Source organism: Ylistrum balloti, unplaced genomic scaffold, assembly GCF_031769215.1.
Source record: "Ylistrum balloti isolate Yb309-2 unplaced genomic scaffold, AGI_CSIRO_Ybal_v1 Utg370740, whole genome shotgun sequence".
NCBI classification, from domain to species: Eukaryota; Metazoa; Mollusca; class Bivalvia; order Pectinida; family Pectinidae; genus Ylistrum; species Ylistrum balloti.
In genome coordinates, this window is record NW_026782436.1 from 132,532 (window position 1) to 160,501 (window position 27,970).

The 27,970-nt window shown below is 34.3% G+C and overlaps 1 protein-coding gene across 2 annotated transcripts; it reads right to left on the minus strand.

Annotated features, from left to right (window-relative positions):
• Positions 1-5,791: 5,791 nt before the first annotated feature.
• LOC132557916 (uncharacterized) lies at positions 5,792-27,958 on the minus strand. Of its 2 annotated transcripts, none has more exons than XM_060222443.1 (8): positions 27,901-27,958; positions 24,796-24,923; positions 23,257-23,316; positions 20,397-21,852; positions 14,948-15,972; positions 14,510-14,620; positions 11,741-11,839; positions 5,792-10,727 (listed from the first exon to the last, which is right to left on the minus strand). In XM_060222443.1, exons 2-8 carry the CDS (start codon positions 24,878-24,880, stop codon positions 10,519-10,521), a joined length of 3,045 nt encoding a protein of 1,014 aa, XP_060078426.1. In that variant the 5' UTR covers positions 24,881-24,923; positions 27,901-27,958; the 3' UTR covers positions 5,792-10,518. The 2 variants fall into 2 exon arrangements, with proteins under 2 accessions (XP_060078426.1, XP_060078427.1); XM_060222444.1 differs by having other exon boundaries at positions 10,688-10,745.
• Between the last annotated feature and the right edge of the window lie 12 nt (positions 27,959-27,970).

The following is a 27,970-nucleotide window of genomic DNA, read 5'->3' on the forward strand; positions in this document are numbered from 1 at the left end:
CAATTATTCGGGTTTTTTTTTCAATCTAAATTTAAAATGAATCAGCACAATGCGATGAATATTATTATTTTTAGAGGGAAGAAATGCTGAGTCAAATTAATCGGTGGAGTGACATTCTGTGGTTTCGGGAATGTTTCAGGTGAATTATTCTAAAGTCGTTTGTATGATATATATTTAATAAGTTAAAGGCAAAGTAAAACACAAACAGAATTACAGTGGTGACGCACCAGGAGCTATAGACGTACCAAAGAAAGCAAAAGAGAAAATCGATCGATTTCTTTCCTGTTGGTGCGATATTTCGGTTTCTACTGCTTTTGTTTCTGTAACGAAAGCAGCTGCGATCAAATAGTAACACTTTGAAGTATATTGAACAATTAATAGAAGAAATTATTTTATACTGCTGTCGCCCTTGTGTTTATAAAACAAGCATTGAACGGAATGATAACTGTGACTGAACAGATGGATTATAGCACGAAAGATAATTAATTATTCGAATCCGCTAGGATTCGAACCCGTGACCTATGGTTTACTAGTCTGACGCTCCACAGATCGAGTTAAAGAGATGCATCTAGTATTTATCATGGTTACATAATCCGCCTCCAAGAAAGAACTTGTCCAAGGGTTACAACATTGTATGTGAGACAATGCTTAGTAATAGTCCCGAGTCATTTTAACCCAATGCCTTCACTTCGTACCCGAGACTTTTGGTTTACTAGATTGACGTTCAACCGAACGAGCTCAAAAGAAGTTCTCTCTAGCCGAGCAGTATATTGCGACCAGTGTTTACCAGAATTATGATTGCCTAGATTATTAGTATTCGTGCCAATCATAATTCAATTTTTTATCGCCAAATGAATATTATTAAACAATTACTTTCAGGAATTATAGAGCCACTGTACTTAATTACATATCATGCATTATGACATACAATTGCCTTTGATGTGTTTTAGGTGATTTATAACATTATCGTCGGTGACACTGTATATGCTTCCCATGTCTAAATCTCAATCAAATCGTAGCATGCAGGTGACATATTCCTTTGAAGGAATATGATATGACAAATTAGCATTCAGTCGGAAATTTTACTACGGCCTATGCAGAAAAATTAAAGGGAGTGTTTTTGTAAAATTTATAAAACCTCTAAGGATTCAAACATACTGATGAAAAAAAAACTACGTCAAATAGAGTTAAAAACGAGAACATGCAGTGTCTGCTCCAAGTGGATATGTCTTTTAAAGCAGCTGTCCTTGTATAGACCAATATGAAAACGAAACAAGACGCTAATTCTACATTCCGGAGGAACCAGGATTTGTTTTATCAACCCTTGTGTAAGCAGATAAGTCATATTATAACTTAAATTATACTTGCCTACAAACATAGTTGTATTTCTGTAAAATATTGGATTTGTTCATAACCACTGAAACCCGACCAAAATATCATTCAGTTAAATCTCCAAAGATTGGCAGTTGGAAGATTGCAAAACAAAAGTCCGGAATACTACCAAGCCGGGCATACAATAAAATCTTGTTTGAAAATAATCTGGCAAAATTTCGGTTTTCATATTTGCAATGATGTAAGCAATTTTTCTAACAAATAAGCGGCTTGTTTAAATTTGTGGTGGAAATACCACAGGCACTCGAGGCCAGGATATTATTTTTTAAACATTGATTTTTGTTTTAGCACTCATGACTGACGTTATTTAAACGAAATATCAGCAGAATTCAAGATTTAATGACCGTGGACCTCGGATTTGTCAACCGGCTCATAAACTTGAATTCTGCTGATATTTCGTTTAAATAACGTCAGTCATGAGTGCTAAAACAAAAATCAATGTTTAAAAAATAATATCCTGGCCTCGAGTGCCTGTGGGAAATACCTGTGATTTTCAGATAGCGCTGTAGCTGTGGCTTTCATGATAGTGTAAAAGTTGTGTCTGACAGTGTGTCATGTGTATAGTAATACCGGCCGGTCGTGTAGTTGAGTGAATGTGGGTATGTGTTTATGGTGTGGATGATTGGGTACTGTTAGGATACTACCTGTTTTATATATCTGTACTATGGATTGCTGTCATTGGGACTGGGTCTGTTGTCACTGTGTCCTCCATGTTGTAAACTTCCGTGTTAAATTCCGGGGAGGGTTGTAGTTATATTTAAGCTAGACGCTGATTGGCTGACGGCATGTGTGCATGATGTAACCCTTATTCTCATTGGGCACCGTGCCCACATAAATACAGGTAACACACGTGCATTCGGGAGTTAGTAGTAGCACACACGTTCAGCCGTCTTCGTCTCGTCGTGCCACTGGTGGGAGGTTGTTTGTCTTCTGTCCGTATGTGTTGGTAAGTCCATTCGTCAGGTAATGTCAATATGTCCGTGAGAAGCTCCGGCTGACCCTTCCGTCGTTGTGTCTGTCTCGTTCTGTGTGTGCGTGCTCGTGTGTCCTAATGACAGCCGGTCATGTGTAGGGCTCTGTTAAGTTTATATATGTTAATAAACTTGTTATTTGCTGAATGTGACTCCTAGTTTTATTTTCTAAACCACTGGAGACCCAGGCTCAGAACTTGGGTTAACACCTGGCTTACATAGCTAGTCAGCGCCGGAGGCCACGCCTCTTACAATGGAGACGTCACTTGCCATGTTGTTGTAGTAAACAAAAGCCGAGGAATGTCGGGTGTCACGTGACTAAGAGGATTCTAATCACAGAGCCGGACGTGGTAAAAGACTAACATGAAAAGAGTCTAATGAGTTCCTACACAAAGTGTATCTTCATATCGCACGTGGTTTTAAAGACATCCAAAGAGTTTTGACCATCCAGAATTAGAAATCAAAGACATGGCATACTCTTCTACACAAGTTGCTTATTTCGACCACTCCCTACAATGAAACCAACATGAACAGTTTTCCATCGAGCTGTATGATAAGCGGAATGATTTCAATTTCCGTTTCTGGATAGTAACATTCCTGTATCCCTAGCCTATGTTGTTTACGTGTCCGAATTAATTTGATATTCAAAGGCCTGTTCAAATGATCACGATTTTCGTGCAAGAAGTCGTCAACTGAAAGGCAAACTCATAACACTGAGATTCAAAAGATAGAGGTTGATAAAATTACAGGAAGTTTTTTTTAAAGGAAATATTCCGTTTCCTTTTTGTTTTGTTTTTTTTCCTCTTTGATTTTGTTTTGGGGTGGGGGGACGTCAATATGGAGCTAGACGTGTAAGTTGCTCGTTAGTTCGCCTGTTTGTTACGTTGTTATATATCTTGTTCTCATTTTAGAATGTGGCATTACTTACTTGATTTGACCAAGTTTTATGTTGCGTTTATCGATGAAGCAGAAGATGCTTACTCCTCCAGAACACTTGGTCTTGTTCTTCTTGTATTTTTTCAGGAATCTGTGTATTAATTTTTCTTTTGTTTATATTTTGCCATAGTTGTATTGAATTTGAGTGTAGATTATGCTTAAGTTGATGTTCAAATCAATGGCAGATGTCTCTAAATACCAGGAACCTTCATGAAATGTTTTCTCATATCTTAACGTGTTAAACAAGAGAATCGCTAGAACCGATGGATGCTCCCAAATTAACACTAGTTCCAAAAGGGCTGATTTTGGCAAAATTTTAAGTATGAAAAATAACAAAAGGCAATAACTCCTATATCATTCAAAAGAGAGTTGTGGTTCTTGTACACGGCAAGTCTCATTATCGAGATCTATCTACCTAGTAAGTTTCATGTTGATACCTCTTACAGTTTTTGTGATATGCTACGGACAAAATAATGACGGACGGACAGACCAACCGACAAAGTGGCGACTATATACAGTGAGCATAAAAATGATGAGATCTCCAGTAACCACAGACCTAAATGGCCTGTTGTTAAAAGGAGATTCTTGAGGAGGAAGAGTTCTGCAAATAACATTCTAGAATAATGATGTTCCTTTTGCGTACTGCAGGAGACACAGCTGGGTGAAAAAATTAGAAATGTTTGATGCTCATTAGTATGATCGTTTTAATGTTGTTAACACTGTTGATATTTAAGAATGCAACATTGCTGCCGTGGATTCCCATGACCGGTGCCAACAGATGACAGACTGTGATGGGAGACCAAGAAATACAGCATACTATTGTTATCACATTCTTAGCGAAACAACTTTTGGGGATGCTTTTCTCCAAACCCAAAGCTTCGCTTTCATGTCCTTGGTCGAACTTTAAATAAGCAAACGTAACGTGATCAGATCTATTGGCTTTTTTAGGTGATCCGCATTCCGATGGCCATCCATTGGCAGTTCGGCCTATCCTAATGGATGACAATACCAAACCACACAGAGCCCGCTTAGTGCAACACTATAACCTGACGTGATAGAGACACTCCTATGGCCTGAAATGTCACCACACATGAACCCAATTAAGCATGTGAAGGACTATCATTGGCAAAACATCAATACAAGGAATCCAAAATACAAAACATTCAGGATTGGCAGAGGTTTCTTTAGAACAAGCTCCAGCATCTGGTCGGCGGTATCAGACGACGGACAAAAGAATTGTGCAAGAAGTGTGGTAACTATACTAGTATTCAATATTTACATGTCCATACCCAGTAGAACTCACTAATTAGTGATTTAATAACATGTTTTGGTCATTAGATAACGTATCTGTTGAAATGAGATTAAGTCAAACTATTAGAATACCTTTAGCAGTGCCGGTTCTGATAATTTTGTCTTCTATCGACGGTGTAAAATTTTGTGAGATGTTTGGGAAACATTCCTATATACCCTGTTGAGCTGTCATTGGATATTTTTCTTAATACAGCGATAAAAATTAAGTCGAAATTTAAGACATGGGTGGTCCCTCACAGTAACAAACTGTATGTAATCCTATTGTGTGAAATTCATGGAAGATACAATGAATCATTATCATTAGTGGGAAAGTGGTGAAGTGGACTGAAAAACTGGTTGTTGAAAAAAAGAAGAGGGCCATGGCCCTTACCGGTCATCTGACAATCGATGAACAGATGAACAAACCTCAGAATTTGCTGATGGTGGTCTGACAAATCTGATGGATTCAAATTTTGAACATTCCTAGAAATTTTCAGAAACTCATAAATGGTAAGGTTCTGTTCATGAAAAACAGTTGCACAATCATGTTACGAAATGACTACTGTGGATACTATGTTGAAGTTATGACCAGACTGAAAAATAATAAATCATCTCTCTCTTTTCCTTAACAAATCAAACTTTTTTTCATTGGTGTGAATGAAACTTGAGAAGTAGATCAGACTTTTTGTTGTAGACGTGTTATGTTGGGTTTTGGACCAAAGCAAACAAGATTAGGTTGAAATCTACCCAGGCATTAAGAAGGAGAAGTCTTTCAAAGCAAAATATCAACTAACTTTCCCATTTGGGACGTGTCCACCCCCAGGTCCCTTGGAGTCAAATAAACTTTCTGTATTTAAGAATTCTTTGCCAACCCCTAATGATAATAATGACAAAATTTGCATAAAATCCACCAAAGTATTAAGGAAGAGAAGCATTTTGAAACAAAGTATTGTCAAACTACCCTTTTGGGGCCAAATCCCTCATGGTCGAATTAACACTCTGAATCGAAGAAATAATTCCCTACCCCCAGTTATGTTTCAGGCTAAACCAGGTGGAAATCTGCCCTGGCATTAAGCAGGAGTACTGTTTTCTAAGAAAAGTTTATGGATGGTGTACGATGGCAGATGATGCATATAGCAATTGATCATCTTGACCTTTTGGGTGATATGACCTAACGAACACAAAAGTCTTCTTTTTTCTTTTTTATTTGGAGATATGTGATACATGCAATTTACACACACCACAATCACATTTATAGACTATGTCTCTTTCCATTTCTGTACACATTAAAAGTGGAGCTTGCAGGCAAAAGCATGTTTACAGTTCCCAGAAATATGATCTAAATATAGGTGTTCCAAAAAGAAAACAATTTAACTGTACAAAACACACTCGACAATAGACTCCCATCACATTGCCTGGAAATTTTTACTTCTGTTTGTACAAGTTTTTAAAAATCACAGTTAATCAAAAATATGTTATGTACAATGTGACGTTGCAAGCCCCAACATTTCTTTTTTCAAGCCATTTTATTTAACAAACACAAGATATATATCAGTTTTGAGATACATAACGACTCTATCATTAAGGCCCTCACTGAGGAGTAAGAACAACTTAGCTGAATGAGGAAGTTCATATTTTACTATAATCATCTTTTTTGAAATTCCCAATGTATTCTTTCTGGACTTTCCATAACTACTATAGGAGACAATAGCTGTGGCAGCAGTAATATGGCTAAGAATATATAATCCATTTATTGTAAATTAAAACATTTTCCTGGCTGACAGAGTGCTTTCCACAACAGGTCAGCCAGCCTGACTGCATTTATTAGAGAGGTTTCACACAATTAGGAATATCACTGCCTGCCTGCCAGTGATTTGGCATGGATTCAGGAGTTAGGAACTCCCTGTCTGCTTGTTATTAAACTTGGATTTATGAGTTAGGGATTCCCTGTCTGTTTGCTATTAAACATGGATTTATGAGTTAGGGATTCCCTGTCTGTTTGCCTGCTTGCTATTAAACATGGATTTATGAGTTAGGGATTCCCTGTCTGTTTGCCTGCTTGCTATTAAACATGGATTTACGAGTTAGGGATTCCCCGACTCATTAATCCAAGTATTTCCTCTTTGCCCTCCCACTTCCTATTTGGCGTAGACTCATGAGTTAGGGATTCCCTGCCTGCTTGCTATCAAACATGAATTACAGAGACATAACTTATTTCATTGCCTGTGCCAAGGATCAAACCCCGAACTACTGGCTTTACTAGACTCTTACCCTTTACTAATCAAGATAAGTGAAAATTTCTAACCCAGCAGTATATTGTGGCTAATATTTACCAGGCTTAAAAATGTAAATAATTGATGAGAGTTGCAGTAGATTTTAAGTTATATCAACACAAATCAATCATATGGACTATTAAAAAGCAGCATCGTAAGTATCAGTAAAAAAAAAATCATTTCTCACAAGGTATTTCAATAAATACAAAGAAAAAAATAAGCATTACCAAAGCTATGGCAACCATAGACCATGCCTTCTAGGCATTTCATTCTGACCATATTCTAGAATTCAAAGTGAGGAAAAAAGAGAAAGCATCAGTATCAATGATTAAAACAATTTGTAAAGTTCTTATTTTGTTTAGCATTTTTTTCTCTACAGACAAGGTAAACATTTGCATATTTATACTATAGATGACACATATTTTCTATTCGGACACAAATATCTAATAGGAAATTAAAACATAATCAAACATTAATTAACTTATAGACATTAAAGTTAGTAAATATGTGCATGAAAAAGTAGTATTAACATGCATTGTATATTTTTTCCAAACTGTAACACACTTGATTAATAAGAATCTCTCATACAATTTGTCAGTGCTGACAAGCAAATTAATGCTATCCAATTAAAGCACATTAAACTGCTCTTGGTTTTGTTGTAAAAACATTCTGTGTAACCATGTGAGTACTAGAAAAATTAAAGTAAATGACACTTCCGTTCCCTATTCTCTGCAGAAAGCACATTTATCTAAAATTGCAGCACATTTTTTTTCTTTTTCAAATTTACTATTGCTACACATGGTGCATTTAGCAAACAAGAGAACACTTCCTGTTCTAACAGTCCAACCACACTAATGTGTAATAATATTTTTCACACTGATAAATTATCAAGAAATCTTTGTTGTAAACCTTACAAAAAGAATAAGATATCACATACATGTACATATATAAAGGGTGAAGGTCAAATCTAATACGTACAGTAAATATCATATTAAAGCACTTCAGCATAATTGGGAATATCTACATTTAAAAACATCAGTTGTACTTACTAATGATGGAAATGAAGGCAAACACAATTTTGGAATTCTGTGAATACAAGCTTATAAATAGGTTGTAGTGATGTTCTTACATGATGGTGTTGCAAAGTGAAATGTAGGCAGTTTTACAGATAACACAAAGAACAATTCTGGTTGCATCACAAACAATATCTACAGTAAGACATTTACTTGAAGCTGTTCTGGTTACAAAGGTATAATATTTAAATAAAATTCTCTCCTCACATCAGTCCAGACTGCTTGTAGTTTTTTAACCACCCTGATGTGAACAAAAGTAAAGGAAAATGAACACTAATTTTGTGTTTTTGGCTATGTTTCCCTAGTAACAGAAAAACTGAAAAAGGAAATGTTGTCATTGTAGACTAACTTAATATATACAGCCATTTTTGTGAAGGGGGAGTTGAACGGTTTTAAAGTTATTAACCTGAAAAAGGCCTCGGACAGACACACAGGAACGGACCAAATTAATATGTATTTCGTCGGGAATAAGTGTTTGTGGCTCTACAAATAAAAATATGTCATCTTCGGTTTGGGGGCAATGCAAACAGTGGTGGACAGATATATCACAGGATGTGCTGTGTACAGATCCATTAAATAAGCTACCAGGTATATATAAAAATGAGGTGATAGGTAAATGTAATAAACTAAATTAATTTCAACATGATGAAATTAGTTATTTTTTTCTCTGTGGTCTTAAACAAGTTTAAAATGAGTACAACTACATTTCACTTTTCTGAATTTCTGTCTTTCCATGTTTTAGAATATTTCCCCTTTTCAGTAAAATTTCCCAGTGAAATCATGGTTTTCACTACCCCTTTGATTTGTTGTCTTCATTATGCAAAAATATATCCCAGTAGGATCTCAGCACCCATCATTGTATGATTTTTATATTGTATGTTCATTAAAAGTAGAAACTTTTCCCTTATTTTATTTTTCTTTCCTCTTTAATTACGTAAAAAAAAATTTAATTCCTCTTCAGAAATAGGTATAATAAACTTTATTATCAGCAAAATCCAAGATGGTCACCCACTGGCAATTTTGTTTTTCTCATCTATTCCCAAATCAAATGGTCACAACAACGGACCATCAGAAAATTGAGAAAGATTCATCCATTACTTCCTAAGACATAGTAGTTGCAAACTTTCATTGTCAAAATCCATGGTGGCTGCCTGTCAGCCACTTGAGTGACCATCCTCAGATGGCAGGCTAAAAAGACAGCAATATTTGTATTTCAATCATTTATGGAATAATTTCTTCATTAACTTTTTAAAAGTTTTTATACATTTATCTAGACAATGCCTTTTCGATGTATAGCGGTTGTAGTTGATGTGACCATCTATAGGATTCTACTTCACCAACTTCTATATTCAGTTCATAAACCTAGAACAAGGTCACTTCAGAACTCTATAAATAGTTCTTTCATCTACTTTCTATTACATTGCATTTTATTTCCTTGGTTTACGTAAAGCAATGAAAACAAATTCAATTTAATCTGATTCTTTTAAGCAGAGATTGTAAACATTCCAACTTAGGTGTAGCTATCCACATATCAGAACATGAAATATACAGACATAATGGAGTTCTACAGCCTTATTGCAATGACAATAAAAGATCTAGTCAAAATCCAACATGTCCGCTTTTGGGTCATTTTGTTTTTTCTGGTCAGTACCAAAATCAAACAGGCACAACTAGAGACCAACAGAAAGTAGAGTATGCTTTTCAACTTCAGGAGGAGCAAGCAGCTTAGGAGAATACAGAGTATACTCCTGGGCTTCAGGAGATGTTCCTCTTCTCTTTCTGATTTTCATATCAATAACAGTTTTACAAAACATCTTGTCAACACTATTAAACTACACGTCTAGGACAAAAGAAGAGAACATCCATGCAGTGTTCTACCAAAGTGAGCCATGTTGCCATTTAAACACTTAGCTGTTTTAGCACTCAACCATGCAGCAGAGCAATTGTTCAGAAATACATGTAATATTTCAAAATGTATAGAGTTTACATTTAAGTTTCTATAAATGAACATGGTAATATCCTTTAATCAGCACAATCTGTCATATACATGTAGCATCCAACTAAACATAATGGCACTTTTTCTCGTCACATCAATGACAAGGTATCTCAATCACATGAAAAGCAGGAAAACATGTCTCGGTAAACACATTTTGTTGGCAAACTCATCTTCAACTCTCTTGTATCTTTTTATAAAACAAATCGTTAATTTCTTGCAGGGAAACTTAGTTTTCTCCAATTTGCCTCATTTTGGGAAAATTTGTTTCTATTTTCCTTCTGTTTAAAAGGATCATTTTCCATAAAATGTCAACATGATACATATCTCTGATTTCAGTCTGTTTCTGATATTGTAGTTGTCTTCCTGTAACCTTCTGGCCCAAAGTTTCCCTTATCATTCCATGAACTTCAACACCGCTCCAATGGTTACATATTGTTGCTTTTCTATATCAAATCTTTATTCTCATCACACTGTGTACAGTACTCCTTTGAAAGGAACAGATACGTGGTAGATAGTCTACCTTTGATTAGTAAAGACATTGAGACACATCATTTATAACATTATTAAACAAAAAGTTGCAAACATCCTCATGAAATTCTGCACTTTTCCTTGGAGGATGGAGATCCTGTATTTGGTGAAGAAACATTAGAACGAGGAGACTCTTCAGGGTTGGGACTTCCTCTATTGTGCCTTGGAGCAAAGTCTGCTGGCAAATTTCTTCCTTGAGGCCCAACATGTCTGTCTTGCCTTGAAGATGTTTCATTAAGTAGCACAAAACCAGCATCAGTTGGACCATCTGAAATATAAATTTAATCTGAAAACAGACATAAACTTTCATGTTATCTGCAATATAAGATAATTAAGCAGCTTGATTTTTAGATAGTAAAGTATTGAAATATTGAGTCACAGATACTCGAATAATCCATATTTAACAGTCTATCCAAGGTCCATGGTGCCTATATACCAGGTATATAATTCTGAGTGCTTTCATTCAGTAGTCGTCTTACATGATTTTCCCTATTGTCATTGAATGTCACATCATTAGCTAAACCATGTGATGAAAAATGGCCATAACTGGCTTCCACTGTACTGTGGATTCATTTATTTTCGTTGGGTTCAATTTTCGTTGTTTCTACAAATTAGACAGTTTCGTGGACTCATAAATTCGTGGATTTTTGATTCTGTGGGAAAAAAATAAAAACGTTAGAATTTTCTCTTTTTACTTCCAGTCGAAATTTTTCTGTTTGTATTAAGGCTATGTTCACAGGAATTAACACTGATGACAAGAATAAAAGAACGTTTTTTTCAAGATGGCGTCCTGTGTTTTTATAACGCTGGTTTCTGTTTACAACAGTCTCGCATTAATGTCAAACCACAAATCAGTATATATCCTGGCGTGTAATCAATCGGTAATTATCAGAAACAATTGTTTTCAGTGGATAAACATTGTGTGCTGATCAGTCGGTGTACCGCAGTCATACGAAAACACCACGCGTATCGATTGGACCATGTGTGTAAACAGGTGTGTAAACAAGATCTGCAGAAACAATTATGAAGTAAAAACACAACTCACTGTCGATAGTATAAAGAAATCACAGTGATGAACATATCATTATGTATCTTATCCATCATGTCGTTAACACAGTGGTTAAAATCCGGGAAATTCAAAATCTTATCATTACATTTTTTTTCTATATATGTACCCGACACAGAGAATTAAAACTTTCTGATAAAAATATATATACATTTATATCTAGAATTCCTTGTCAGACATCCTAAATGACACAATATATGGGGCTCAATTCATACCAGTGTCTAAGTCGTTGGCACGGCTTGATTTAGGCTCAGCCATCTCCTGCAATTTATCCATCTCATCAAGAAGATTTGGAACACTAAAGTGTCTGCGACCTGTGGAAAGTTAACATTAAACTGAATAGTTTTCATATCAATTGATATTTTTCAACCTGTAAATACATTTTTGCTCACAATTTCTGACAGAAGAATGACTTGCATTCTTGAGGAATGACTCCAGTTATAGTTATAATGATTGCAGACAAGTTTATCCCCTATTTCGAATCTGGAGCACTAGAGTTAAAAGGGAAAAAAACCTCATCTGTATACCACAAGGTTTTGAGGAGAAATGACAAAATGTAGCTGTGGAATTATTTTGAATGTGTCTGATAAAGGAGAAATTAAATATTAGTCAATCAAAGAGATAAAGCCCCTAAGTGCAGTAAGACTCAAGATCTGATGACTTATTCCAAACGTGACTCAAGATTTAATGACTTGTTCCAAACTTAACACAAGATTTAATGACTTGTTCCAAACTTGACTCAAGTTTCAATGACTTGTTCCAAACTTGACTCAAGTTTCAATGACTTGTTCCAAACTTGACTCAAGATTTAATGACTGGTTCCAAACTTGACTCAAGATTTAATGACTTGTTCCAAACTTGACTCAAGTTTCAATGACTTGTTCCAAACTTGACTCAAGTTCCAATGACTTGTTCCAAACTTGACTCAATATTTAATGACTTGTTCCAAACTTGACTCAAGATTTAATGACTTGTTCCAAACTTGACTCAAGATTTAATGACTTGTTCCAAACTTGACTCAAGATTTAATGACTTGTTCCAAACTTGACGCAAGATTTAATGACTTGTTCCAAACTTGACTCAAGTTTCAATGACTTGTTCCAAACTTGACTCAAGTTTCAATGACTTGTTCCAAACTTGACTCAAGTTTCAATGACTTGTTCCAAACTTGACTCAAGTTTCAATGACTTGTTCCAAACTTGACTCAAGATTTAATGACTTGTTCCAAACTTGACTCAAGTTTCAATGACTTGTTCCAAACTTGACTCAAGTTTCAATGACTTGTTCCAAACTTGACTCAAGATTTAATGACTTGTTCCAAACTTGACTCAAGTTTTAATGACTTGTTCCAAACTTGACTCAAGATTTAATGACTTGTTCCAAACTTGACTCAAGATTTAATGACTTGTTCCAAACTTGACTCAAGTTTCAATGACTTGTTCCAAACTTGACTCAAGTTTCAATGACTTGTTCCAAACTTGACTCAAGATTTAATGACTTGTTCCAAACTTGACTCAAGTTTCAATGACTTGTTCCAAACTTGACTCAAGATTTAATGACTTGTTCCAAACTTGACTCAAGATTTAATGACTTGTTCCAAACTTGACTCAAGTTTCAATGACTTGTTCCAAACTTGACTCAAGATTTAATGACTTATTCCAAACTTGACTCAAGTTTCAATGACTTGTTCCAAACTTGACTCAAGATTTAATGACTTATTCCAAACTTAACTAAAATAAACATCTTTTCAAGTATTTTTCAATGCATTGCATTGCTTCATACCTCTTAAATGTCAGACATAATCTTAATTCCAATGCATAGACATTTTCACATCAAAATTACACACATACAAAGCAGATAAAACAAGAGGCCAAATGGGCCTAAATTGCTCACCTATTCTGCAGTTATACAAAAGACCCAGGACCTATTGCTTGTTGAAAAGCGATTGTAAGCTGTTAAATCATTAGACCCCTTTGACATTGAAAGAGGGTCAAGGTCATTCATCTGAACAAACATGCCCTTGATGCAGGTGAGCTTACAATGCTAGAGTATATGTACTAACTAATGCACCCCTAAGATAACTAACTATACTTCAGGTTTTTCCTGTGATTTTTGTATTTTGTCATATTCATGACACATTTCAGTAAAATTGTGTTGAAAAGGAAAGTTTAGAAGTGAAATAAAAAAATGTTTGAACATGTTACATACATGCATTAGTGACTTAAGACATACTAATGCTTGAGCTCTGACAGTATGGGTTTATCTCACTCAGTCTGATACTTAATGTACAAGTCAGCTATAAGGAATGAATGTTACTGGCTACATATAAAGTGTGTTTAAATTTTGGTATTGTAATATAAATTAATATGGAAATTTTCAAGAGTTCAAAGATTATAGCCTTTGAAACTGTTTTTAAAAACTGTACTGTAAAAAGACACAATATTCATGTACACCAATTCAATTCTAGTTATGCTCTGAACACAAAATTTAAACAAGGGGAAATAGTTTTGTAATGAAGAGGTTGCAGGCCCTTATTTTGATATACTGTATCAACTTAGTGTGACCAAAGTATACACCAAATTTCATTATCCTAGGAAAACTAAAAGCAAAGACTAGAAATTTCAATTCGAGTAAAGTGCAACAACTCAGTAGTTTAAAGAGTTGCAAGCCCTTAATTTGGCACAATATATATTGTCTTTGACAAATGTATACATTTCATCATCCTAGTTCATAAGCAAGCCAAGTTATATACTAGACATATAATTTTAACAGGCTATAACTATGTAAATAAATGGTTGTGGGTCTTGAATCAAGAACACTCAGTGTAAATGGTGTACACACCAAGTTTGATGATTCTTATGTAACTGTGGGAAAAGTTATGCTCCGGACACATAAAAAATGGGCAGAGAGACTGACCCACATTGTGGTAACTATGTGCTACCCCAGAAAATTTGGGGGAGCATAATAAAAGTGAAATAAAATACCTGGGGCGCGGCTCTGAAGAGACATCAGTGCTGCTTTTATGTCTTTTTCTGGAAATCCCATTTCCAAAACTCTGGACACTGCCTGGTCATCTTGATCAACATTTGTCAAGCCTGAAATGAATTATGGAGGTAAACACAATTATCAACTGCCTGGGAACTATGAGGTTTGTACAACAGCAAAATGTCTGTATTCAAATATTGCCTGTCTATAACTACTACAAATATATAAACTTAATATCACCTGTCTAAAACTTTTACCTGTCTATAGCTTCCACCTATCTCTAACTATAACCTTTCTCTAACCATCATCTGTCTTTAACTACCACCTGTCTACAACTACCACCTGTGTTAAGATATCATCAGTCTACAACTACTACTTGTCTACCCCATCTCTGAATAAACCTCTTTATGATCATTTTCTGTGAAGAAGGAACCTACCTCCATGATTGTAGATTTTCGGAGAAGTTTCACTATTGTAACTACAGTCAGGCTCTAAGTCTGTCCGACTTACTGGAAGAACATTAGCTACTTGTTTCTCTTCGGTTTCATCTTGATCTCTTGTTTCAGTTGCTGCAGGTGTCTTTACAGAAGTATTTTCACTTTGATATACCTCTTTCAGCTCTGTCTGATTTATATTACTGCAATCATCTGATTCACTTCCAAAGTTGTTCCTGAATTCATCATCAACAGAACTACTTGTCTGTTGATTCTGTAATGGCATAACCTTTGCCATAGCTTGCGGCTTTGCTCTACTCTCCGAAAAAATGATTGGCCTTTTAGGCAGATTTATGTGCGGGTGGTTTCTTTTCGGCACTGTTAAAATGTTTTGTGCACTGGATGATGTCACAGAGCCTGTTCTAATACTTGGGGCGTCAGGAGTATTGGTTTCAGATGTAACTGGTTCAGTATGTTCAGGAATTCTGTTTGTAGATGAAACAGCGGACATAGATACAGTTGCATTCGGAATATTTTCCATACTTTTCATACTTTGTGTTTGTGGTTGACATGTAGATATATTTTCTTTTGTCGATGAAATATTTGCAGTTACAGTTGCAGTTGATGGAATATTTAATGGCACACTTGTGGATGAAACATTTGAAGTCATACTTGTTGATGAAATATTCACATTCATTGATGCAACCATCGGTAAGATATTTGACTGAACTGATGAAGCCACATTTGTTGAAGGCAAACTTGAAGAGGCTGTTGTAGTTGTGTTGTAATATGTTTTACTGGCTGGTAAACTTAAATGTTTGTTGGAAGTCTCTGATTCATTCTTTACATCAGTCTCCATCTGATTATCTTCAATATTGGACTCATCACTTGTAGAACAAAGCGTTTTCTTGGTCATTGTATCATGATTGTCTGATGACTGAAACGATGATGGGTGACCATCTATAAACTGTCGACTAGGACCCTCCATAGACTGTCGACTAGACAAGGAAGGACTCTCATTAGGATTGCTACAATAACAAGATGTAAAAGTTAAAATTTCTGTGTCTTTGATATGAATGAATAAAACATTAAAATGTATGATACATAAAGTAAATCTTTCCATTTTATCATCAAATTTTTGGAATGAGTTTAAAAATATGTTCATTTTACCACACTCCTGGTGAGGTAGAATGATAAAAAGCTGTCTCAACCAGAGATCCAAGAAGGATCTTGGCGCCCACCATTGATTTTTATATCCTCTTTGAAAGTTGGATCTTTTCCCTTTTTCTCTCTTCTCTGTTTTTGCTCTTAATGATAAGATATTTGAACATTTCTGTGCAGAAATAGCACTGATAATCTTTACAAATACAAAATGGCTGCCTGGACATCATTTTGTTTTTTTCCCAAAATCAAACAAGCACAAGTAGAGATCAAAGGGAACATACATATGAATTTTGACATCCATTCAGTATTTCTTAAGAAATAGCAATAACAATCTTTACTTTTAGATTTGAAATTTGAGAGACCTCTGTTCAAGACTTCCTCAGAAATACCGATAACATCCAATATGGCTGCCTGTTAGCCATTTGATTCTCAGAGCAGTGCCAAACTCAACCAGGCACAACTAGAGATATAAAGGAACCTATATATGAAATTTAAGAAAGATCAATCAAGTACTTCTCAAGAAAAAGAAATAACAAACTTCTTAGATGTCCATCTGTCGGCCATTTTGTTTTCTGATCAGTCCCAAAATTAGATGGTCACAACTAGGTAATAAGGAGAACCTCCATATGAAATTTGAGAAAGATATATACAGTAGTTCTCAAGAAATAGCGATAACAAACTTGCAATGTCAAAATCTGAGATGACTGCCTTTTGGCCATTTTTATTTTTTTTATCAGACCCAAAATCAAACTTGCACAACTAGGGACCAAACAAAACCTACATATGAAATTCAAGAAATATCCATCATCAAGTACTTCCCAAGAAATAGCATTGGCCATTTAGGTTTTCTGATTGGTCCCAAAATTACATGGGCACAACTGGAGACCAAGGGGAACAGACATATGAAATTTGAGATAGATCCATATCTTCCCTTTGAAGATATAGTGATAACAAATCTATTTGAAAAAATCCAAGATGGCTGCCTGTCAGCCATTTCCTTTTCTTATCAGTCCCAAAATCAAATGGGCATAACTAGAGACCAAGGGGACCCTACATATGCAATTTGAGAAAGATCCATCCAGTACTTCTCAAGAAATAGCAATAACAAAAACTGTTTACAGATGGTGGTGGGCTAAAAAACAAGAGGCCTGCATTGCTCACCTGGCTTATTTAGCTATTCAACAATTTAACAAAAAATCTAAAAGATGACAAATGATTTCTGAAATAATTTCCCAATGCTTCAAAATACCATGCTACACACTGGCCTTGTGGTCAAACATAAAATTGCTTCATACAAAACAAGATTTTTTCACTATCAATTTTGATAAGTTAATCATGTAAAGACTGTCCCAATCATTGTAAAATTAATCAAGATTTTAACAAACATTAATCCAAAGTCACCTGGTTCAAACAATATTTAATTACTTTTGTTCAAACTGACCAAAGGTTTACTTTATTCATAACTGACCTTTGTATAAAGTTTGACCGATGTCCATGAAAGAATGAAATTGCTAAGCATTTGAATTAAATTATGTATTACTATTTTCTATATAAAAAGCACTGCTGACCTTGGACAATGAAACACAATAATATCCAAAGTATACTCTTAATTAAACTTGGCATAAAGTTTTACCAAAATCTGTACAAGGATGATGTTGCTAGGTGCATACATTGAATCAGGACAGGATACAATACAATGCAATGTGACATGATGGATCAGGACAGGATACAATACAATGCAATGTGACATGATGGATCAGGACAGGATACAATACAATGCAATGTGACATGATGGATCAGGACAGGATGGGACACCAGGAAATAAAAAACAGTATTCAAACCTAGTATGTTTCTGATGTCTGGCCATGATCACAGCTGTGTATCAAACACTACACTATTTTAGTATGTTACTGATATTGTCAATCTCTCCTTAAAATTTGATTGAATTCCTCAATATATTACTAATCGCTACAGTTACAAGTTATGATTATGTATTAATTATGAACTAAAACACCAATCTGGTAGAGTACACTGATCTTCAGTTACAAATGCCTCCTTGACACATTACATGTATACTCTCTCAATATATCACAAGCAGACTTCTTGAAACAACTGTCTTATACTTTTCAGATATACATTAATTTTGTATTAATATGTATACTAAATCAAGCCTGGCTATATATAACTAATTATAAAGTCTTATTAATTATCAAGTATGGTTTTATTTACTTACATGCATGCTTTGTTTGACATTTGTGTGTTCCATACCACTGAAAAGTTACACGACATGTGACATAATGTCACATATTCATTTAATGTGTTTGAAAAGCAGATGAATATTAATGTTGAACCATAACTTTGGCATCACCTGTATCAATCTATGTATACACAACAAGGTAGCATATAATACATAGCTATAGTTTAACCTCTTTTGAGTTTTGATGAGAATATATGCCCTTGTAATTTATATTGAAAAAAAAAGTTTGAAATCTAATTTATTTAAAACCTAATAAGACAGAATTAGTGCTCTACTGGTTTAAAACATTTTGTGTTGCTATAGATGACTACGATTTTTAAAAAATTTTTCCCCCCTGATTGTGACAACTTTTGATTCAGGAGAAGTAGTATCAACAAAGTTTTCAAGATGGCAGCCATGGCAACCATTTTGAATAGGACATACATGTACAAATTTCATTTCATCAGTAGATAATACGTATGCATGGATGAAAACCATGCCTAAATACTAATATTGGTTCAGGATACGAAGCAGTTAGAAGATTTTCAAGACTGTAGACAAGGGTCTAAATTTCAGTAATGATAATTTATGGACAATACACAACTAATTGGTAGTCTTGAGTCAGAAGTTCCTTAAATTCCTGTCCCTGGTCTTCATCATTACCCATTTAGGGGGTAGTAGTAATAATAATTAATTGCAAAAAAGAAGTTTCCAATGTGGTTACCAAAGTCTCAGGTTTGTAGGATAATTCTGCTTAGTAGCACAAGTCCTATTTTTATAGTGTCATCAACTTTGGAGCAAAAGGCTTAATTACAGCTTAAGGAACAACTTCACTATATTAATGAGTTCTATACACATTTGGCCCATACCATCTCAAGATAAGTTAAAGTCATTCATTTGAACACACTTGATAACCATTCATCTCAGCTATCTATTGTATAGACTTTTTACCCTAATTTTTACATTGGCATCTTGGATATTGGAAAAAGTCATTTAGATTGTGACTTTTATACTGTCGTCTGAATGAACTCACAAACTAAAACAATTGGAATGAATGTGTATTGTATAAAAGAGAAAATGAGAAATACTATTTATACAGGGATAAATTTTAAGACCTTTCCATCCAAGAAGAAAATTAGATTCTACCATATATAGGTATTGAGAAGAAAGTTGACATTTTAGGCTCTGCCCATCAGCCAATGAGGGTCAGAAAGGGTCATTATATGCATAACATCAAACTGTCATCCTACACTAGGCATTCTATCCAAGTTTAACTTATTTTCAATAATGCTCAAAAATGTAATTTTCCTATATAATCTATAGTAAATTTGACCCCTTCCCCGGGGGAAAAAACGTGACTCTTGTGTCATGAAATATACACCTTTGGAAAAGCACATTAAGACCCTCCACCCATGAAGAATATTTAATTCTACCATATTTGGGTATTGGAAAAAAAATTTGAATTTTCAGTGAATTTGACCCTTTTTTGGTTCACCCACTAGCTCCTGAGGCCAAAGTCAATACATGCATAATGTCAAACTGTCATCCTATACTAACAATTCTAACCAAGTATGATTCATTTCCTATTGAAAATAAACAAATTATGCTCAAAAAGAATAATGAACTTGTAAACAGGTCAGTACTAAAATTATTTGATGTTATGTATCTTGTTTTGCAATGACTATTTATATCAATGTACAAGACTTGAAAAGAAAAAATCAACAAAATAAAAAATTAAAAAAATAAATCATTAATTTTGGTAGCCCTGCATGCTATTGGCCCAATATCAGTACTTTTGGTCCTGGAAGTTTGTCACAGGGAAAAGTTGATGCAAGACGCAAGACACTGCTCCTTGGCATTAGCTCAGACAGGTAAGGTAACAAGTAACTTCATTGCCTTTTACTCTTCCCAAAATGTAGTGCAAGCATAATGAACTAGCCGATGTTGGTGGTCTAAAAACGGCAATATACACTCTAAAACTATTTCATTACAATGAATACATAGCAGAATAAAACATCAATATCTGTGACGAAAGGTTTTTATAAAGCTTACCAACTAGGAGTCTTAGTGGAGCTTGCTGACATCTCTGGGTCCTTCTCAGATGGCATGGCACTTGCCGGAGTGGCCCCCTCAACAACAGTATTTTTGTCTCCAATCACTACATTTTCTGCACCATAAATATTGATAACATTCTTCTTTGGAGACTTTTCTTGTTCCTTATCTTTGTAAATGTGTGTGTGCGTGTGAATGTGATGTACAATCACCTTCCCATCTTTGTCCAATTCAGTTTTTTCTCCTGTTGCCTCTTCGAACTTTTCACTTCCAGGCAAATATTTTTTTGTTGGCTTTTGATGCATGCCTGGATTCATATGATGAGTAAAACCTTGTAAACTAGCATCATTTTCACTTCCTCTAGTGCCCAATGACACAGACTCTTGACTATCGATGCTGTAAGGCATGGGCAAGTCAGGTTGGTCCCCATGTTGATTCTGAGAATCTCTCATTGATGGGTAACCATGCACAGAGCTTTCACTCTGAAATTTTGACAATGATCTAGACATTTCCCCTCCAGAAGGATATTGTCTTGCATCTAAGACAACTGAATCAGCATCTTTTTGTGCTTGAGAATCTAAGTTCTTTAATAGCTCTTCTTTTTGACTTGAGCTTGGAGAAGGCCACCCCTTCTGATGTTCTGCTTCATCAAGTTTCTGCTGTCTCTTTCGCACCTCTGATTCTAGTTGATTTTCCAGTTGTACTACATATTTGCACTGTTCAATAAACAGTGCTTCTTCATGATCCTCCCTTTTGTAGATTTTACCACTTATCAAACTCTGTAATCCACGACGGTAAAAATCGTCATTGTTGTAGAAGTTAACCCCCTTTAGTGAGTTTAGACCCATCGGGATACGGAAATCTGCTTTTGTACGCCGCACTGTATACACTGGCACGACACACCATCGTTTGTCCTTGTTGTATATTGCTTCCATTAGACACCCTTCACTTGCCATCTGAGACCACTCACACTGACAAAACTGTTTAGTCAGGTATACAAAAGTGAAAGTACATCGCTCAAATGCAATTTCCAAATTTTTTAAGTTTCTGCTATTGACACTGGCCAATTTTGGGTCATTATATAAAATTGCCTTCACCCTCTTTCCATTTTCAAGACTCAGATTATTAAGACTCTGGCAGTATGATTCAGCATCAGATTGGTCACGTTCACTATAAAGAATCATTACATCATAATAGGATGCTTTCAATTCATCCGGTAAACGCTCAAAGTGTTTCATGATTAATTTTATACTTGTGATGTACTTCTGCTGGTCAGAACTGGAGTAGCGGTGAAGAAAAGTGTAGTTTTCCAGAAATGTTGAAAGACAATCTCGGTCTGAGAGGAATGGTTGTGAAATTTGTGATGGTAAAGTCAGTTTTCTTCCTGATGGGATCTGTTGACTTTCACCAGAGATTCCTTCACTCGTCTCAAGTACAAGTCCACTTCCTCGTAACACTGAAATTATTTACACAAACAGTTAACAGAATTTTGAAAAGTGAAGGATTTTACTGATTTATTGGTAAATTGACACATTTTCTCATTTTATTTGCTTGGAGATGTGACTATAGTGGCTAGGAGATGTGACTTCTGAGACCAGGAAACCTGACTTTTAAGGTCAGGAGATGTTGCTTTTGAGACTGGGATATGTGACTATTGTGGCTTGGAGATGTGACTTCTGAGGCCAGAAAACCTGACTTTTGAGGACAGGAAATGTTACTTTTGAGGTTGGGAGATGTGACTTTTAAGGCTGGGAGATGTGACTTGAGGCTGGGAGATGTGACTTTTAAGGCTGGGAGATGTGACTTGAGGCTGGGAGATGTAACTTTTGAGGTTGAGGTTTTTTGTGAAAAATGATACATCTTTAGAACATGGGGATCTGGTGTTTACTGTTCAGGTTACACAGACAACTAGACAAATCATTAATCCCCAAACTTTGTCAATATTACAAACAAGAGGCACAATGGGCCTGCTACACTCACCTGGTATATATATGCCAGCCAAATATCATGCACCTTGGCATATTTGTTCATGAGTAGAAGCTTTTTAAAGGTTTAAACAAATTTGACCTCTGTGACCTTGAATTTGAGTCAAAATAATTTCTTTTCACAAACTTAATCAGGGATTCATCCTTAGAATGTACCAGCCAAATATCAATCTTCTAGGCCTTTCAGTTCATGAGAAAAAGTAATTTAAAACGATTTAACAAATTTGACACATGTGACCTTGAATATCATTTCTTGTCACAAACTTCTTCCGGCTAAATCCTGAAAACATACAGGCCAAATATCATGCCTCTAGGTCTTTTAGTTCATGGGAAGAAATCATTTAAAGTTTTTAAAACATTTGACCCCTATGACCTTGAATATAGGTTAAGGTCATTTCTTTTCACAAACTTCGTCAGGCTTCATCCTTGGAACATACTAGCCAAATATAAAAACATTTGGTCCATTGATTATTGAGAAGAAGTTGATGTCGGACGACAGAGGGACAACAGATGCTGCACCACAGCATAAGCCCACTTTACCCTTTGGGCCAGGAGAGCTAGAAATGACAAAACCTCTGTATGGTTACAGTATGATATCCTGATTCTCAATTTCACAAATATAGACTTACATGGTTATATTACTATGTAGTAGTAACAAAGTCTTACTAATTAAGTAACAAAGTAAACCCATATTTCATTATTATCAACCAGTATGTCCTCGTCTAGTAATTTGTACTCTTATACAATTTGGTTAAGAACAAATAATATGAAATGCTATTTTGTTGTTCTACAATGACCCTATACCCTATTAAGCAAAGAAGATTTGCATTTTCTGTGTTTACTAAATAATATATATGTACTGTAGAGATACTTACCAGCTTTTCCTTCTCCTTCACGTGGATATGGAAAGGGCTCAGAACTCAAGTGTAGAGGTTCTGAAAAAATGTAATGGTTAATTTGACTACATCAGACAATACCTACATATCAAGTCTAAAAGGAAATTAATATAGCCATGTCCATGTATGTTCATACATATATAACAATGTATACATATCTCACAAGGTCTTTTTTCATAGAAATACAATAAATGTGTAATTACAGTTTATCCATGATTATCTCTATTTCCAAGTACTATTTTCAAGTGCATCACTATATATACACATATACTGCTATAATGAGACCATCATCAATAGATATATTGGTGTAGTTTTTCCAATGGCATGTCATGATCTTAACAAGTCTATCAGTCTGGAGAAATTCAAAAAGAGAGATTTTCTGATTTAATCAACCATTCATATGCTCATTTTACAGAACACAAAGAGAGTTTTACAGAAAATGCATGGATGAAAGCTCTCCTGGATGTATATGCAATATAAAGTTGGAATTAACAAACACCTTCCTAAAACCTCTTTTAATTAAATGTAACTACACTGAATCTAACAAATTTTGTTTTAATAACAAAGTGAAAATAACTTGTCTGTAAGACCTGAATGTCCATGTTATTTTGTTCTTCAGCTATGATCTAGAAGTCCCCAGTCAAATCAACAAGTAATTCTTCAAAATATAGTAAAATCAAATTAATAACTTAATCATTTTTACAATGTGCAAAAAAACTTATGTCTTCGAAAGAAAAGTACTCCATCAAATTGTTTAAACCAAAACTAAAAGGTCTTACAATGATTTATCTCCCTCTTTCTACTTTGATGTCACTAAACCATGTCAAAATGTGGTATGTCTTCATTATTATGTAACTATGTAGTACTGTGTCAGTGATTCCCACTACCCTTAAATAAGGATTCAATCCCCAGTTTTCAAGGAAATAATACATTGTTAAAAATAAACTTTATCTGAAGTTCAAAATACCAAGGGGAAGATTCACATGTTGAACATCTTAAGATGGATACTGAAACCACTTATGTTTTTAAAAAAAAAAATATATATATATATAGAAAAAGCTTGATTTGACGAGATGCAAGTAAATTATAAATAAAAATGATTTTTGACAAAAGAAGAAAGACGTTACATTTTGCACTAGCGCTTTCACTGTATTAGATCTTCAGGTGCATAGTAACTGTACATAATGGTGTGGCGTCACAATATGTTATCTGTTGATGACGTCATAATATAAAAGGGGCATAATTATATTTTGCAAACTTTACAATGCGGTTAAACATTAATATTCAAGTCTGGTTTTAAAATGTTTATAATTTCTGACTCCTTGGCTTGTCTTTGTATTCGATTGGTTTCAGATGAACAGATAACATGTTGTAATGCCACACCATTATGTACAGTTACTATGCACCTGAAGATCTAATACAGTGAAAGCGCTAGTGCAAAATGTAACGTCTTTCTTCTTTAGTCAAAAATCATTTATATATATATATATTATATGCACTATTCAACAAAATTCTTACTTCCACAAACATCCGGCATGGCATCAAATTCAACTTGCGATGTGAGACGGTCCACTCGTCTGATACCAGATGGAGACTCACTCATTTTGTTATCTTTTTGTTCGAAGACAGATACCTCATGTGTAATTCTAGAAATGAAAATAATGACATAAATAATCCCAGTACATCTATCTTACATCTGAACATGATGACATAATAAAATGGAATAAATAAAGTCTGACAAAAATAAAACCTGATTAAAATCAACACCCTTATTTGGCATTTCTTTCACAATTATATAGAATTAAATTAGTAGACAGAAAGTCCTTGGCTTGGTCCTTCACATAAACCAACTAAATGACCTCTGTCAGCAAATACAAGTTTTTTTTTTATTCCATCAGCTGTATAAGCTTGTGTCAAGTTGTGTATGTACATGTATTTAAATTATTCCACGTCTTATCACTACAATAATTTGTGCATATATTACAACTATGGATTTTGTAATGTAATCCTAAATGATAATGTATGATTGTATTTTATGATAATGTATGATTGTATTTTATGATAATCTATGATTGTATTTTATGATAATCTATGATTGTATTTTATGATAATCTATGATTGTATTTTATGATAATCTATGATTGTATTTTATGATAATGTATGATTGTATTTTATGATAATGTATGATTGTATTTTATGATAATGTATGATTGTATTTTATGATAATGTATGATTTTATTTTATGATAATGTATGATTGTATTGTATGATTGTATTTTATGATAATGTATGATTGTATTTTATGATATTGTATTGTATGATTGTATTTTATGATAATGTATGATTGTATTGTATGATTGTATTTTATGATAATGTATGATTTTATTTTATGATAATGTATGATTGTATTGTATGATTGTATTTAATGATAATGTATGATTGTATTTTATGATAATGTATGATTGTATTTTGTATTGTTGTTATTATTATTATAAAGGATGTATTATTATTGTTTACATGTTTTATTATCATGTACTTTGCCAGCAAACAAGTTTCATAATGATAACTTCACAATGTACAATCCCCAACAACTGGTTGCTAAAATGTGAGCACAGGTTGCTTCAAATTGAAGCCCAAGAAAATGAAATTGGGTAAGAAAACATTTCCATATCACTACTAAATCTTTCATGCAGTGCATGGACCCAACCAATGTTTTCGAAATATTTCACCAGTGGCTAAATACTGTATAATTATTTCAAACACTTTCACACAATTTTGCCAGTTTTGGCATTTTAGATTTTAAATGTGTATTTTTCTTGTAGCTAAGCTGTGTGCAAATGTAACCTGATGTTGGGTATACAAAATTTAATTTCAAAACACAGTTTGAATCAATTGACTCTAGAATTCAGGAGTTACGTTTGTTCAAAATTCCATGAGAACACCTCCTGAAACTTGAAGTCTGTATGCACAAGTGACTCTAAATTAAAGATACATGATGGAATAAAATGGACAGCAGCAGAGTTATAATAGAAGGAGGTTGTTGTGACTTGTATATAGCCTTAAATACAGTATCTGTCTCTTAGTTGACAGAGCATACTTCTTTCGTTCTTTCCTGCTAGCTTCAGATGACAGCAGAACCAGAATTCAAGAATTTGAAACATAGTTTGTGATGCATGTAGCTAGCAGAATTTTTCTTATCATCAGTAAAATTGTAAATAGAATAATTAATGTTAAAAACTAATAAATAAAACACGACTCTCAAAATTTCAAAATATGAGGAAATTTTACATCTTCCCCTTGTCAGTATATGTCAATTAAGGCTGTAAGTTAGGACATAGGACCTACTTTTTAAAAAAATAAAAAGATTTTAAGGTCTCCATATGCACATGCCTGAGTGCAGCTCATTATTTTTTCAGACACTGGTGTGATAAAATAATGATAAAACAAAGGAGAGGAGTCTAACTCCCACAAAATAAGAAAAAACAAAATATGCTCTTTAGAAATTTAGCATACTTTATCATGAAGCTTATGTTAGGAACTGTTATACTTTAAATTATTTTTTGTTTTCAGTTGGTAACAATGGCACAGTGTCAGGAATCAAGGGTTACTTGAAATCAACATTTTTATTCATCTTTTTTGTTTTTATTTGTTCAAAGCAAGTTCTTAAATCAATGACATAAATCACATTTGAAACAATTTAATAATCTTTAAAACTGCCAATAAGTTTAAGATTTTACAAGATGAAATTTGAACTGCTCGCCACAAATAGTTATATGCTAAAAAGTTAAAAATACCACCCCTGTTAATCATTAGAAAATAGTGACTGTAGTTACAATTGCCTCTAGTATAGCTTCCTATGGTATCTTAACAAGAATACTCTGTCTTGTCTGGCAAGCATTGTTTATAAAAGTAATCCTGGAAAAAATCAGGTCAAATTTTTCACTGAAAGAGGAGAACATACATAATATCAAATAACAAAATCATCTCTAAAATATGTTAACATTTTGTCCGACTTACTCAGCTATTGGCCACACTTATATTTAGTTAATTCAATGGAGCATCAAATACGTATACCGAAAGTACTTGGTTTGATGTTTGAAGAAACCAACAAAATGATCTCTGTTCACTCACCATTGTAATGTTTGTCATCGTTTACTTTCGTTTTCATTATTTGTATCTTATAACTGTCTTCTAAACAATGAAATGGTATTACACTTAAATTTGTAACAAAGTATTATTAGTCAATTGAATTCCCAGCTTTCATTATGGAATTTGTATACTATATACTGAAAAGTTCCAGAAACTACTCAGACCCACGCAATGACAACTATACCCAACTTTGTCGAATGGCCATAATTCCTATATCACATATGGCGAAACAAGTTTCCCTAGTGATGTTAAATATCGATAATTAACAAAGTGAACGTCACCTCAAATAAGAACCAAACAATCACCTTTATGGAAAAATTAACAGACTGTACCGTTAAAATGAACAACCGGACAACAGCTATATCGGTCAGGATTACGTCAATCAATGTGTGAGACGTTGTTTGAGTGAAAAATATTCAGATACCGTAAGAAGTAGAAGAGAGTTGAAGACAAAAAAATCGAAGTAATAACTCACGCTTGAACATATGTCAACGTATTACGGAAAATCACGTCATAACGTAAGAAGAAGTTTTTCTCGACTTGTC